Source organism: Panthera pardus, unplaced genomic scaffold, assembly GCF_024362965.1.
Source record: "Panthera pardus isolate Hobbes unplaced genomic scaffold, ASM2436296v1 HiC_scaffold_12, whole genome shotgun sequence".
In the NCBI taxonomy this organism is placed as follows: Eukaryota; Metazoa; Chordata; class Mammalia; order Carnivora; family Felidae; genus Panthera; species Panthera pardus.
In genome coordinates this window covers 99,142,460-99,154,549 of record NW_026526677.1, presented here as the reverse complement: position 1 = coordinate 99,154,549, position 12,090 = coordinate 99,142,460, and the positions used below count along the sequence as shown (strand labels likewise).

Genomic DNA, 12,090 nt, shown 5'->3' with positions numbered 1-12,090 from the left:
CGGCAGCGAGGGCCCTGTGGAGTAGTCAGTGGGGTGCACAAAACCTGCCTGAGATGGGTGCCCCACCTTGCAGGAAGTTGCACCTGAAAGTATCTACTGCAGCAGCAGAAACAGCTGATACAAAGAAGGCCACTGGGGAGGGTCAGGGCACAGGTCCCTCGAGGGCTGGACCCAGTTCCTGCAGCTCAAGCACTCTAGGCTCTTTCCTATTTAGAAAGGTCTTCCCCATTTTAAGATTATTCTTTTAAGAATTTTTTCCTATGAATTCCACCTGCATTTCTATGGTGTCATTTTATACATTTAAATCTTTGATCCATCTTGAATTAATTTTAACGCAAAGGCCAAATATATTGACTAACTTTTAAACTGTATAGCTATCCAGTTATTCCAGAACTATTTTTTTTTTAAGTTTATTTATTTATTTTGAGAGAGACAGATTCAGCATGAGACGGGGAGGGGCAGAGAGAGAGGGAGAATCCCAAGCAGGCTCTTCACTGTCACCGCAGAGCCCAACGAGGGTCTTGAACCTATGAACATGAGATCATGACCTGAGCAGAAACCAAGAAGTGGACCCCTAACCAACTGAGCCACCCAGGTGCCCCCCGGGACTATTTTTTGAATGATCCATCTTGTGCCTATTGATTTTAAGTGGTGTCCCCACTCCAATCTCACCAGACAAGTACATTTACGTGTTGTGCAACCATCACCTCCATCCATTTCAAGGACTTTTCATCATCTCAACCTCTGTACCCATTAAACAATAATTCCCCATTCTTCCCTTCCCCCCAGCTCCTAATAACCTCTATTCTACTTTTCTTTGTCTATGAATTTGTCTATGCTAGGTACCACATATAAATGGAATTACACAATATTTGCCCTCTTGTCTCTGGCTGATTTCACATAACAATGTTTTCAAAGTTTATCCATGTTACAGCATGTATTAGAATTTCAGACTTTTTAAGGCTGCATAACAGTCAATTGTAGGTATATACCACATTTTGTTTATTCATTCATTCGTCCCTGGACATTTTGGGTTGTTTCCACCTTTTGGCTAGTATGAATAATTTTGCTACGAACATTGGTGTACAAGTACTTGTTTGAGTCTCTGCCTTCAATTCTTTGAGGTTTACACCCAGAAGTGGAATTTATTGCATCATATGGTAATTCTATGTTTAACCATTTGAGGAACCACCAAAAATTTCCCCAAAGTGCTGCACTATTTTACATTCCCATCAGCAACGCTCAAGGGTTCCTATTTTTCTCGACAACAGCACATATTTTCCTCTTTTTCTTTTTCTTTCCTTTCTTTTATTTATTTATTTATTTATTTATTTATTTATTTATTTATTTTGGTAATAGGCTTCTTCCTAAAGAATGTGAGGTGTTATTTCATTGCAGTTTCAATTTGCATTTCCCTAATTAGCGACATTGAGCATCTTTTCGTGTGCTTATTGGCCATTTGTATATCCTCCTCGGAGAAATGTCGACTGAAGTCCATTGCCCATTTTTGAATCACATTGTGTGGGGGTTTTGTTGTTGAGTTGTATAAGTTCTTTATATACTTTGGATGTGAATCCTTTGTCGGATATATGATTTACAAATATTGTGTTTCATGCTATGAATTGTCTTTTCACTTGCACTCTTGAAAAGTATGCTGCTTTCACAGCCTTTGTGTACCTCAAAGTAACCTTGTAGCATGCATATTGACACTTTACAGCAAGAAAAATAAAATCCAAAGCTACCGTATCTTAGCACACTCCCTGACACCTAATAAGAGCTCAAAATTTTGTTATTATTATTGTTATTATTGCTGCTGTTGTTTCCTCATAGATAATAATAATCTATGAAGAGCAACGGAAGCTGCTTCAAAAAGGCACGACACTCATATTTCACCAAGCTCCAGGCGGCCCCGCGGACACCCCACCTCCCCACTGCAGTCTTTCTCAGCCCCTCCTCCAACCCGGCCCCGCCCCCCAGGAGCCCAGAGGCACTTCCGCCCCGCCCACCAGGCTGGCGCATGCGCCGTCGAGGTATTTGCGCGCCAGTTCCCCGAGCTGGGCGGCACACCCTGTTTCCGGCGCCCGGATGAGATTCCGCAAGGCCTGGCGCCTGGTCGTGATGTAAGCTCCGGTTGTCGTGCTGAGTCGGAAGTGGGAACCCTTCGGCCGCTAAGACTTCTGTCGTGTCGTCGCTGCTGGCCTTTCAGGCTCTGGTAAGAGAGGAAATAGCTTCAGGGGAGGGGGTCGTTGAGTCTGCGATGGGATATTTTTCTCCTAGTTGAATGCCGCTCCGGGCCTCTGCACTTTTGCCTCCAAATTCCTTCTCCTGTGCTTTCCTGACCCTTGACCCTCTCCTTCATGAACTTCGACTCTGTCTGATTTGGGAACCCTTTACAGTGCCCCCAGCTTCTGGCATCTCTCCCCTCCTTTGCCATTCCCTTCCAGGAAAAGCCCAGAATACTGGCCATGCATTATCTTTGACTTCCTTCCTCTGGAATGAGCGCCGAGTGGGTGGGTCTCCTTCCTTGCCGCGAATCCCTTATGGAACCTGGAGGGATGACATGTAAAGCGTAGACAGCAAATAGCCAGATACCAAAGAAGGTAATATTAAGCACGGGACGCAGTAATCAAGCCAGCTGAATACATATGGCAAGATGGTGACATTTCTTCAGCCACCTGATCAGTTCACTACTCAGAACTCTCCTGGCACTCTGCTTCGTTCTCCCTCAGTAAAAGGGTGTAGAAGACACTAATGAGATTGCGTAACCACAGCTCGGGAGCTTATATTTGATGGGCCTTCTCTTTGGGATCAGTTTTTCACTCCCAGAACAAGGATGTGTTTAGTCTCACTGTTTTGGTCTCACATGGGAGTCCTCCTGAGATAAAATGGGACCCAGGAAAGAATGCTGTCGGCTTTTTAACTTGATGAGATCCTTCTAACTTGCTGAAATGTTGTTAGGATCTCTTGCCACATTATCAGGACCTGAAAGGATTTGGGCGTGGAACATATAACAATGAAAACATTTTAATTCTTTTTTGGTTTAATGTATGTATTACTCACCAGGACAGAGACCTTGCTGAGTATGGTTTAGTAGAGCTTGATTTTGCCAATCCAGTTTTATGAAGTATTCTACATATTTCTGTTTAAAAGCATTACTAAGTCTGATGTTAAAACATTTGTGTGCTCACCTTTTTAAGAGCTGACATTGGTCCTTAGGGATTAGCAGTACGGTTCATAAACAAAAGATTGAATGGAGGTGGGGATGAAAGGATTTTTGTAGGACTGGAAATAAGTAGCTATTATAGATGTAGACCCTTGCAGGGAGTATTACCTGAGTGAATTGTGTTTTTAAGTAGGAAATATTAAAAAGGAATCAAATCCGGGGCACCTGGGTGGCTCAGTCAGTTGAGCGTCCGACGGCTGCTCAGGTTATGATCTCAGTTCGTGGGTTCAAGCCCCACCTCGGGTTCTGTGCTGACAGCTCAGAGTCTGGAGCCTGCTTTGGATTCTGTGTCTTCCTCTCTGTCTGCCCCTGCCCTGCTTGTGTTCTCTCTGTGTCTCAAAAATAAATAAATAAACATTAAAAAAAAAAAAGGAATCAAATCCAAAAGCTCTTAAAGGTTGGTGGTGTCACCAACAGGATGGTGCTGTATCTCTGTATGGCAGTTGAAAACAGAAGATTATAAATAATCCGTGCCATTGAATATTAAAACAAAATATCAGGGTTCCATTTTATCAGATCTTTTGGAGTGGGTGATATCTAGGTGCTCTTAACATTTGTGAGACCATTGATCATCTCCACAAAGACTCCCATCAAGTGATCATTCCTCCCTTTTCCTATGAAACTTTTCTGTAAGTGGTTACACAGTATTTGCCATTTGACTACGACAGTAGCTTGTGCATAGAGTTGAAGTTCATACGAAAAAGATGAACTTAGTGAGGACAGGCAAAAGCTTTTGTTCTTCAAAAAGACATATAGCGGAGATGACAAGAGATTTATTTCCGTCTGTACCCTACACATGCTGAGATACCAAAGAGCCACAAGTGTCTGGCCCGGAAGTTTGAGCTCCTACTGTGACCCAAGACACATAGCAAAGCCCTTGTAGGATCATGGGTGCTGCTATTGATTACAAGGTCAGGAGTAATTACATGTAAGGTTAAATCATTTAATAAATATGTATGTGGGATTTTGTGATGGTGATATATAATGCCAGACACGGAAGAAAAACTAATCAGACATGAAAATGTACTCAAATTGCTTCCTGTCTAGCAGGGTAGGAGATTTGCATTAGGAATACAGCATAGAAAGTTGTAAATCCTATTAATATAGATAAAATGTAATGGGAAGCTAGCTTCTTTTTATAATATGACAGTATACTATTGAGAAAGGAGGAAATAATGCCATTTATTATCATAAACCCTGTTCATTTGTCTTGATAGTCTTAGGATCCTATCTTTTCATATGTTCTGTATTCCTAGCTTTCAACTTCCTTTCTACAAACATGGTGCAGATGATGCATCATCTCCTTTGTATTAAACTAAACTCTTCTCAATTGTGGGGGTTTTCTTTAATAAGATCCTATTTTTAAGTAATCTCTATACCCAATGTGGGGCTCAAACTTAGAACCCTGAGATCAGGAGTTGCGTTCTCTACTGACGGAGCCAGCCTGGCGCTCCTCAGTTGTGTGTTTAAAAACCCCTTGGAGGGGCGCCTGGGTGGTTCAGTCGGTTAAGCGTCCAACTTCGGCTCAGGTCATGATCTCAACAGCTCGTGAGTTCGAGCCCACTTCGGGCTCTGTGCTGACAGCTCAGAGCCTGGAGCCTGCTTCGGATTGTGTGCCTCCCTCTCCTTCTGCCCCTCCCGGCTCACATTCTGTATGTCTCTCTCTCTCTCTCTCAAAAATAAACATTAAAAAAAATTTTTTTAAACCCCTTTGAATTGGCTTTTATATATATTTGTATATATGTGTGTATATATATACTATATATTATATGTTATATGTTATATGTTATATGTTATATGTTATATACCATATGTTATATATTTACACACACACACACACACACACACACACTGAAAGACTTTTCCTTTCCATCTCTCAACTCTTTTCCTATAGGTTACTTAGTTTTGGGCTAAGGCTTTTCTAGATAATGGAAAGATCACAATTCCAGGATTATATCATACCCCCTAACAATCCAAGCAGGAAAAAAGAGTTCCTTTTTCTGTACATTTCAGCCAAAGGCCTAAAGCTGGATGTTCATTGATTCTGATAGGCCTTGTTAGGGTCTTGTGCCCATCCCTCAGTCACTTTGGCCAGAATACGCTGCACTCTTTTTGGCCAGGCCAGATTCATATGCCCATTCCTAAAGCTAATGTGTGAGACCATCTTCTGAACACATGGGCTGGGAATGGGATGGATCCCCAAAGGAAGAATGTGGGGTGTCACGTTGAAAAAAGAGGATGATGTTTTGAAGACAGAAAATAACAAGAGGTCATTACACTTTTTGCATTCCTCCGGACTTTAGGGTACCTTAGGATAGAGGCAGAGTGGCGGTCAGCTAACAATAGACAATCAATGTCTTAACTTGAATTAGGGGTAACAGTTAAGCCTATGCAGTGGTTAAATGAGGGGAAAGTCCTCTCAAGGATTGTTGTGAATTCTAGCACTAAATGTGCTATCTTTATTTTTGATTGTTAAGCTTAACTAAACCGTACATAACAAAAAATAAAATACATAGAGCAACATCTAACAGTTCAGTTCCTGGAGCATTAAAGCCCAGAACCATGCTGAGAGGAGTCTAGACTGCGTGCCTAAGTCATTACAGATAATTAGCCATTAGCTCTTATGTAGAAAACAGGACAGAGGAGCGTGAAGCAGCTGGCGGAGGTGGCGCAGGATTGTCAAGTGTTAAAATCTCTCTTCCACCCGATAATAAGGGTAACTTTTCCAACTCACATTGGCTTTTGTTAATATGATTCTATAAGGAGTCTTAACGTCAGTAGATTAAAGATAGGCCAGGTTTTTTTTCTCCTTCTTTCATACCCCATCCCCACTCCTTTTGAGGCCTCTCTCCTCTTAGCAGTCCACATCCTTGTGGGCAGAATAGTCCTACCCTTTGTCTCTTCCCACCCTTTTCAGGGTTGTGTTTCTATGCCGTGGCCTTAAAATTTCAGAAAGGGGAGAAAGCCTTTCAGGGTGCTCTGCTCCTCCCACTGTGCCACTGAGTCCCCTTGGCGCTTGAATGAGGACCTGTAGTCAGAAGGGTGCAAATGCAGGCTCAGTCAGCTCCACTAAATGCCTTCCAGGTATGTATCTATTTCCTGTTACACATTAGGGACGTGTGTGTGTCTGCGGGGGTATGAAAAAATCAGATCGTGAAAGTTAAATATAGAAATAAGCAAAGACCATTTCGTTTTTAGCAGAAGAAATATCAATTGTTGTAAGCCTAGGAGTAGAGATAAATTGCCTAATGCATACTGAAAACCCACAGCACGCTTCCGATCAGGTTCCTGTCCTGGTTTGCCCTTCCATCTCTGGTGAAGGCTTGCTGTTTGTTTATTTGTAGCTGAGGAATTCCCGCTTCCAGCTCTAAGTCCTAGAAGCCTGAGCGAGCGCCATCTTACGTTCATGGTGAATGGGAACTCATTGGCTGGCCTAGAGATTTATGGGAAATGTGTAGCTCTTGTCATATTATTTTTCACTCAATGCGGCATCACAATGAGTAGATGGGTTCCCCCGTTGACTTTAGTAATTCTTTCTACTTAACCTATTCTTTAAAGGTACGGCAAATAGAAATATGTCAACAGATAAATGTATTCCAGCTGAACATTTTTATTTTTAAAGCTTTCTGGTTTTAGCTGCCCCCAGATCAGGCCAACTTGTCCAGTCGGTGGCTTTGTAACCATTTTGCTAAAAACGCCTTGCACCTTAGAACGGGAATGGAAAAGTCTCACCCAAAGCCTTTTAAACGTATTGTATTCGAGACGCGGGGAGAGACCTGACTGCGGCTATGTTACGGCTGTCCTGCCTGCCCCTCTGTGTCTGATACCTGTCCTCTCTGCAGCCCCTCCCCCTAGGTCTGGATGGAGGATACTTTAAAGTGAAATGACAGACCAGGAGAATAACAACAACATCTCAAGTAACCCCTTTGCTGCTCTTTTTGGCTCCCTGGCTGATGCCAAGCAGTTTGCAGCAATCCAAAAAGAGCAGCTGAAGCAGCAATCTGGTAAGTAGAGGGGCCAATAGCAGCAGATGAGATGACCTAGAATGGGGTCTTCCCGGATGAAGTCTTCTTTGGGTCCGTAATTGCAATTGGAATTGAGGTTTGGGGCAGAAGTCATTTTTTGTTTGTTTAGGGCATAAATTGGGGGTGGGGGTGTTCATTTTTGTTATCTGTTTTGGTTTTGGGTCCTATCCTCCCCCTGCATGAAAAGAGACCAGTTAACAGGTGGTTCCGTAGTAACAGGCGCCAGTCGTGATTCCAAAGCTGTCAAGTTGTTTCTTTTAAAAATCACCTAGTAAAAGATATTTAAAGAAATCTTTTTAACATAGGAAGCTGAGGTTGTAGGCATAGGTGTGGAAAGCAGACTATACACAGCTATAGAAAGCAGATGTGTAAAAGGAAGAATATTCTAAAAGCTTTTGGCTTTTTGGTAGACAAATAAATGAAAGTTGTTCTTAAGCTCAATGCTTCAGAGTCCAACCCAAACAAAATACCTCTCCCATTTTGTAGAATGGCCACTTTCATAGCGTACTGCTATTAGAACAGATTTCTAAGAAAACCTGCATGTGAAAATAATAATAATAATAATAATAATAATAATAATAATAATATCTCACTAGTCAGAAAAATGGTGTTCCTCATCTTGGACCAAAATTAAGGTCAAGGCTAGCTTCCTCCTATGCGAAGACATATAGCCAAGAAGAATTGGGATGATATTTCTCAAAATTAGTCTTCTGAGGATATTCACAGTCTTTCAAGCCAGAAGTTGCTGTCCTTCTCTCTCCAAAAAGAATAATAGTTTTGTTTGGAAAGGAGAAATGTTTGTCTTTTCCCTTTATTTTATTTCAAAAGTGTTCATATGCATAGCTGACTTGTGGCCTTGCGCTCCGATCAGGACTGAATTAAAGGGAGGTAAGGGCAAGACGGATGAGTAGTAGACAGGGTGATGGATGAAGTTAGGGAGAAATCCATGTAACGCTGACTTTCTAACATGATAGAAGGAGGCAGCTCTGGGTCTCAGTCTCTGAAATCTCTTGCTGATGCCAAGATATAGGAGGAGAAAGCTTGAATTCGGAGACTGCAGGAGACAAAGGGGGGGTGAGGAATAGGAAAAATAAGGAAATGGGAAAATATGATTTATGAGGGTGTGGTTGAGGGGAGTTCTGCTACATAGGTTCTCAGCTCCTGTCGCACTCGGGGTTCAGAGGAGAACTTAGCCATATAGGAGAGCAACAGAATGTTTGTCCTTCTGGCTGGCGGCAGACATCCCAACTGGCTGGAATCGGGAGGGTTGCAGGCACCAGCAGTGGGGACAGATCAGGTGCATGCCCTTCTGTTACTGTTTTGGCTCCTCCTCATCTTCGTTGGTTTACACTGAGCTTGCCACCAGATCTAACCTGTTTTCCGCCACCACCTAGTGCTGTGCCAGAACCTTTGACCTCCTATGTTGAGCCGCACGTTGGCGAAACTCACCACCCGAAGCAACTCTTACATTCTGAGAATTTTGCCTGGACTTTCAGAATAATCACTGCGTCGGCAGAGAAAAACAGATGCGGGCTCGCGTGGCTTTTACTTATTTTTTTTTTTTTCCGCGTGGCCTTCAGCGAGCAGCACCACACTGCTTCTCCTTCGGCAGGAGTTCCTTTCTGAGGGGCACTCATTCAGGCTGCTTTAGAAAAATGTAAAGAGATCCAGTCAATAAGAAAATAGTAACAAATCAGAGGGGGAAAAAAAGATTTGAACAAGGAATTTATATACAATAATCAAATGATTTAAAGAATCCAGTCTTGGGGCGCCAAGGTGGCTCAGTCGGTTAAGCATCCAACTCCTGGTTTCAGCTCAGGTCGTGATCTCACAGGTTGTGAGTTCAAACCTTAAGCTGGGCTCCAAGCTGAGAGCACAGAGCCTGCTTGGGATTCTTTCTGTCCCTCCCCTGCTTGTGCTTTCTCTCTTTCTCTCTCTCTCTCTCTCTCTCTCTCTCTCTCTCAAAATAAGTAAATAAACTTAAAAAAAAATCCAGTCTCACTAATAATTAGAATACTGCCCATTAAAAAAACAATTAGGTTAGGGGCACCCGAGTGGCTCAGCCGGTTGAGTGTCCAACCTTTGATTTCAGCTCGGGTCATGATCTTAATGGTTCGTGAGTTCGAACGCCATGTCGGGCTCTGCACTGACAGCACAGAACCTCCTTGAGATTCTCTGTCTTCCTCTCTCTCTGCCCTTCTGCTTGCTCTCTCTCACTCTCTCTCTCTTCAAAATGAGTAAACTTAAAAAAAATAATATTTAGGTTTTTACCTATGAAATTTGTGAAGTTTTTTTTTATTATTTTTTAATGTTTATTTTTCAGAGAAAGCAGTGGAGGGGCGAAGGGTGGGGAGACAGAGGATCTGAGGCAGGCTGTTTGCTGACAGCAGTGAGCCCAATGCAGGGCTTAAACTCATGAACCAAGAGATCATGACCTGAGCCAAAGTCGGACCCTCAGCTGACTGAGCCACCCAGGCGCCCCTGAAATTTGTGATGGGCTTGTAAACGAGAGCAACCTTTCTGAGAATGATTTGGTAGTGTATGTTAACTTTTAAATGTGCAAGCTCTTTAACTCAGCAATTCTGCTTCTACAAATTTACCTTACAGAAATACTCAGACAGGTGTACAAAAAGAGTACTATTCGGTGCAATAGTGTTTGAAATCATGAAAAGTTGGAAACAGCCCAAATGTTCATCAATTGAGAAGTAGCTACACAAATCAGAGGGTGTGCAAACAATGCAATACAGTGAGCTATTGCAAAGAATGAGGTAGGCCTATAAATGACCTAACAGAGAAAGGTGTTGGTGCTGATTAAGTTTAAAAAGCAAGCTGAAAAGCAGTGTATATAGTATGATACCCCTTCCTCTTTTGTAACTGAAAATCCTAGCAATAAACATTAGCATCTCAGAACAGAAAAAAATATCTGGAATGCTTTGCTATTAATAGATTATTAAAACATATGTGTTCTCTTAAAATCAGGAAAAAGCGTGTCTTTAAAATAATTAAAGGCATGTTGATCTATTAGGTAAATCTTCGTTCACTAGGATTCTGTAGGGAACATAGTTGCCATTTTTCCTAATAGGGACTGCAATCAATTAATGAATAGAAAGAATAAAACTTTTGATGTGTAAAATGTGGTAGGATTTCAGCCAGGGATTTCAGAACCCTATACTTAAGACGTTGCCTGATGCAGCTCAGTAGCTAAAAAAACACAAATAATCCAATTAAAAAATGGGCAGAAGGTCTGTACAGACATTTTCCCAGGGAAGACATACAGATGACCAGCAAGTACATGAAAAGGTGCTCAGCATTACTCATCGTCAAAGAAATGCAAATCAAAACCACAGGGAGGTATCACCTCACACCTGTTAGAATGGCTGTAATCAAAAAACAAAAAATAGCAAGTCGGTGAGGATGTGGAGGAAAGGAGGAAAGGGAACCCTTGTGCGCTGTCGGTGGGAATGTAAATTGGTGCAGCCACTATGGAAAAACAGTATAGACGTTCCTCAAAAAATTAAAAATAGAACTACCGTATGATCCAGCAACTCCACTTCTGGAGATTTCTCCAAAGGAAATGAAAACACTAACTTAAAAAGATACATGCACCCCCATGTTCATTGCAGCATTGCTTACAATGGCCAAGACATGGAAATATCCTGTGTCCGTTGATGAATGTGTGGATAAAGAAGATATGATACATACACACACACACACGTTTGTTGCCACTTGCAACAACATGGACAAACCTTGAGGGCATTGTGTAAAGTGAAATAAGTCAGACGGTAAAAGACAAACAAACAGGTGTTCTCAGTTATATGTGAAATCTAAAAAAAAGGAGAGAAAGCTCTCAGATAAACAGATTGGTGGTTGCCCAGGGTGGGTACGGGGGATCAAAAGGTACAAACATCAGTTAGAAATAAATAAGTCCTGGGGATGTAATGAACAGCATGGTGACTGTGGCTCCTAATACTGTATTGCATATTTGCAAGTTACTAAGAGAGTACATCTTAAAGGTTCTTAACACAAGAGAAAATAGTTTTTTTAATTATATGGTGACAGATGTTAACTAGACTTACTGTGGTGATCATTTAGCAATATGTACATACATCAAATCATTATGTTGTGTGCCTGAAACTAATATAATGTTGCATGTCATTTCTATCTCAAGTTTTTAAAAAAGATGGTGCCTGACTTGAGATGTTTACTAATTAGATGATTAACTTGTTTCACATCTGAAATTATCTTCCTCTTTGTTACTTTTATCATTTTTGATAGTATACTTGGTTCCCTCCTACGGAGAGGAGTTTAACTGTTAATGGCTTACATTTTCTGGCAGATGAACTCCCAGCTACCCCAGATGACTCGGATAATAGTGTGTCAGAAAGCCTGGATGAATTTGATTACTCTGTGGCTGAGATTAGCCGCTCATTCCGTTCACAGCAGGAAATATGTGAGCAACTCAACATCAATCACATGATCCAAAGGATCTTCCTCATTACTCTGGACAACAGTGAGTTACAGGGGTACCTGGGTGGCTCCGTTGGTTAAATGTCCAACTCTTGATTTCAGCTCACGTCACGATCTCCTGGCTGTGAGATGGAGATCCCTGTCGCGCCCCCCACCCCCACCCCATGCCACACACACACACACACACACACACACACACACACACACACGCTGGGCATGGAGCCTGCTTAAGATTCTCTCTCCCTCTCCCTCTGCCCCTCCCCCGTGCACACATGCTCTCTCAAAAGACAAACAGACAAACAATGGATTACAGACTTGCAGCCGGTTTTCATAACTCTGCCCTTCCTGCTTTGGGCTGGCAACTTGCTCTTAGAA

The 12,090-nt window shown here is 42.1% G+C and overlaps 1 protein-coding gene across 2 annotated transcripts in view; it reads left to right on the top strand.

Annotated features, from left to right (window-relative positions):
• Positions 1-2,082: 2,082 nt before the first annotated feature.
• The window catches only part of UBE4A (ubiquitination factor E4A), a 35,402-nt gene continuing 25,394 nt past the window's right edge, over positions 2,083-12,090 (top strand). For both annotated transcript variants that reach the window (XM_019468999.2, XM_053900419.1), the window contains exons 1-3: positions 2,083-2,212; positions 7,066-7,227; positions 11,585-11,758. In XM_019468999.2, coding sequence (XP_019324544.2) covers positions 7,107-7,227; positions 11,585-11,758 — 295 coding nt within the window. In that variant the 5' untranslated portion in view covers positions 2,083-2,212; positions 7,066-7,106. The remainder of the gene's footprint in view (positions 2,213-7,065; positions 7,228-11,584; positions 11,759-12,090) is intronic.